At 38.2% G+C, this 4,256-nt stretch overlaps 1 protein-coding gene across 1 annotated transcript in view; it reads right to left on the bottom strand.

The window, feature by feature from the left end:
* The window catches only part of LOC121297300 (T-box transcription factor TBX1-like), a 20,594-nt gene extending 16,741 nt beyond the window's left edge, over positions 1 to 3,853 (bottom strand). The window contains exon 1 of the mRNA XM_041223541.1: positions 3,701 to 3,853. Within this exon, the coding sequence (XP_041079475.1) occupies positions 3,701 to 3,833 (133 nt within the window). The 5' untranslated portion in view covers positions 3,834 to 3,853. The remainder of the gene's footprint in view (positions 1 to 3,700) is intronic.
* Between the last annotated feature and the right edge of the window lie 403 nt (positions 3,854 to 4,256).

Genomic DNA, 4,256 nt, shown 5'->3' with positions numbered 1-4,256 from the left:
GTGTCAGATACTTGTAACCTTTAAATAAACCCAACCGAATAACCACCCGCGCGTTCACAGCCAAGTGCTTAACGTTTAACCAGACAGCACTGCCAGCGATTTATTAAATGAGCTTGGAAAACTCAAAGTCTGATATACGCCCTTTCAAATACTGTAAATGTGCAAAAGAAATGACGCATTGTTTTAACAGGATAAAGACAGCAAGGAGAAATCGCATATTCTGGGACATGCAGTTTATTTAACCGGTCAATTTTGCATGGGTTATTCCTTTCTGTCCATTAAAAAAATGCAATTGTTTTATTCGTCTCAGAAAAGATAAGTGCATTAGACATTCCATCAGAATTAACAAGGACATTCGCACGGATGCGTTGTTAGTTTTCAATTAAGAACAATACAGTCTGTGCTACGAATTGCGGTGTCGTTTACACTTCATTCATCTACGCATTCTCACTACCAGTAATGCTTGTGAACTCCAGATAGATTCAGACATAATGGTAAACTGAACGATACGCAAACATGCATGTTATTGAATACGAATGCGAATAAATACACAGGCCTAACCCTACGCGACAGTGTTTTACCCTTCTTTGATGTACCCGTTGAGTTCATTTTACTGTTATGTATTTACACCTAAAAGAACAAATGAAATGTATTTGCCAGTCTGTGCAATAATGGAAGGAAATACTGACAGCCCATTTGCTCGAAAAGGTTCCGAGACAGCGAAACTGTGTTTGGATTTATGATGTTGAAATGGATACAGCCTATATATTTTAATTAATTTATATTTAAAACAAATTCATTAGGGCTGTATATGTGATCCCATTCTAGATGATTGCATAAATAATCCACCTCTAATTACTTAGCTCATTTTGCTGTTTATGCGGCTGGTTTTTGCTGACCTTGTGGTTTCAATGTATTTGTTAAAAACGCGTTTCATTATTAAGGTCATGTTCATGAGTACAGGGCAACACACTGGGTTCCAAGCAGAATCTCCGAGAAGCTTTGGAACCCCTAAATATGGACTAGCCAGACTCTATCAATATAGATCGAATGCTTCTAGAAGGCACCCATGAGTTCTGTTTTCTGGTCCAGTCCCTTCATGGATCTTTGCTTTCTTATTACCGCTATTATTTCTAACAAGTAAGGTCGGGTCCTAATGACTTTGAACAAATTGGTTGAGGCCATCGACCCATCCTGACTGCCCTTGGAATTCACGTCTTAATTTTACAGGTGTGCTGCATACACGCACGCACGCACCCACGCAGGCACGCACGCACGCACCCACGCACGCACACACACGCTATTTCTAACAGTTAACGTGTCTTTTTGATGAAGTGTTTGCTTGTAACCCTTCAATAGCATAACCCCCATTGTGCCCTTTGACGTGCCAAGTCCTCAGCTTGATCTCTGACCCCAGGGAGAGCTTCCTGTAAGAAGAATCTATTTCAACTAGATAAGGTGTATCTGGCACACCGTTAACCAGTGCCAACAAACTCGGCATGAAGTGCGCTAACAAACATAGTGAAATGGGTGAAGGACGCATATCTCCAATAGGCATGCAGCGCGCTGTTATAACGGATGAGGGTGCCTGCACATTGAAGAGGCACATTTTAAAGCATAGCCTATAGGTGTGTGTGCTCCTCTCTCTCTCTCTCTCTCTCTCTCTCTCTCTCTCTCTCTCTCTCTCTCTCTCTCTCTCTCTCTCTCTCTCTCTCTCTCTGTGCGTCTGCGTGTGACTTGGAAAAGTCTTTTTAAGTTCCATTATGAATCTCATATATTTTACTGTAATTATCGATATGAAAACATGTGATAGTTTGATAATAAGCTAATAAAGGGATATGTGTTTTTCTGTCTATTTAAAAACATATATAATTACGTTTTATTATTATTATTATTATTATTATTATTATTATTATTATTATTATTATTATTATTATTATTATTATTATGCTCATTTTAATAATAAGTTAAAACGATTAATTTTCAAATAAATAATCTCATATTGAGAAATAGTGACGAAATAATACCAGAACGATTGTTTGGTCAAGTTATTTTCTTGTGAAACAAATGCTACGAATTCTTTTAAATGGGAATTTAATTTGAAAATATAACAACAATATTACAAACTGCTATAGTACCAAATGACACGCAAGCACTTCTGAGAATGTGGAATAAAATACAAAATGTACAGCCTTTACACATTACACAAACTAGCAAGAAAAACTACTGCAGCCCACTTACACGTTCTTAAATGAACACCTGGGTTATTTTATTTGTCAAGTTTTTTTTTTTTTTTACCGCCAGAGTTTAATTGAAAGTGTGTTACCCGCGGGTAAGTATTACAGTAACCCTGTTTAGAGTATACGGTGAGTTTATTTCTCTTTTTCTGTTTTGATGTTCTACTTTCTGTACTGCTTTCTGTTCCAAGCTATTTATTTATTTGTACTCTTACGCTTTTGAGAAAAAAAAATCTTCTCTGAGTATCGCTCAGAAGTATATTTAATAGAAAGTGTAGCCAGTGGAGCATCTCGAAACGGTGTTAATCATCGTGCCCACAATAACCCAGGGGTTCGGAGTAGTACATCTTTCCTCACCAGGCATCACCGGCACCTCTCCGCCGCCTGCTCTGTTCTCTTAAAACAAAAGCGAACAGGAACTTAAAGAAAAGAGAGGAGAGCCTGCCTGGGACTAGAGGGAGCGCCTTCGCGGCAATTCATTCTGTCTTTCAGCAAGAAGCGGCAGCGATTGTGATCCTTGGTGGTCTTTCAGGAAATCGAACCCCCTTTTTTCTATTAAAAACACGTTCTCGAAATAGCTTCATTTTCTAAGTTGAGCGGATTCCTGTTTCTGCGAACCTCGCCGAACTTCGTAGCCTGAAACACATCCCTCCGCAGCTCTGCGCGATACCTGCTGGAGAGTGAAGTTTTGATGTATCTTTTATAAAAGCGCCAGCTGCCCCGGGTTCTGTGTGCGTGGGAAAGAGTCCTTATCAGCTTATAAACAATATCATGAATTAAAACAAAATTAATGAGATACAATCATAGTTGTTTCGCTCAAGTTATTTCATTACATAATGACTATTTTTCGTTTTTAGGAATGCATTTTAAAGAAAATTGTAACGTGATAATTTCAGTTTTTTATATATACATATTATATATAATGCACACATAATGCAACTGTAGTTATAAAGCGCTATACAGCACCTTTAATATTTATATAGACATGTTTTCATGTGGGTTCCTGCTTAATTGCTTTATGAAACGCAAAATTGTAACCAACTAATGAATAATAATAATAATAATAATAATAATAATAATAATAATAATAATAATAATAATAATAATAATAATAATAATAATACAGATCTGTTCAACTTTGAGAATCAGGATGTAACATGCAGTGTGTTCTCAAGAACAGGTCCGATTGAATGGTTTAAGGATTATTATTTCTTTTCAATCATTCGTGTAGACATGGCTTTTTTAGTAGGTCTGTATACATGTTTATTAATCATTCATTTTTTTAAATAAATGAATGTTAACTACATCACTGCATTGCTTGTTTTTTTAATCCACCGTTATATTTAGCTTTGCGTTATTATTATTATTATTATTATTATTATTATTATTATTATTATATTATTATTATTATTATTATTATTATTATTATTAATGAATACAAGTGGGGTATATTCGATACATACCCGAAGCTCGTTTGTCTCCACGGCTAGACGGGGGCAGGAGTAACAGGAATCTACTGAAAAGTGATCCTGAAGAAACCTGGAGATAGAGGGATCCTTTATCACACAGCAAAAAACACTCCCTCCGCTCACACATGCACGCACGCACACGCACGCACGCACACACACACGCAGGCAGGCACACACACGCACACGCACGCACGCACACACGCACGCACACACACACGCACACACACACACACACACACACACACACACACACACACACACACACACACACACACACACACACACACACACACACACACACACACACACACACGCACACACACACGCACACACACACACACACACACACACGCACACACACACACACACACACACACGCACGCACACACACACACACACACGCACACACACACACACACACACACGCACACACACACGCACCCAACCCTCTAATCTAAATATATACTGTGTGTGCGTGCGACAACACATCGCCTTTTAAAGCTCGAGGACCCTGAGCAGAATGTACTGGCCATGTGCGCTGTGATTTCAA

The sequence above is a fragment of the Polyodon spathula genome, chromosome 22, assembly GCF_017654505.1.
Source record: "Polyodon spathula isolate WHYD16114869_AA chromosome 22, ASM1765450v1, whole genome shotgun sequence".
Taxonomy (NCBI): Eukaryota; Metazoa; Chordata; class Actinopteri; order Acipenseriformes; family Polyodontidae; genus Polyodon; species Polyodon spathula.
Note: the sequence above shows the minus strand (reverse complement) of the source record. Positions and strands in the feature narration are given on the sequence as shown.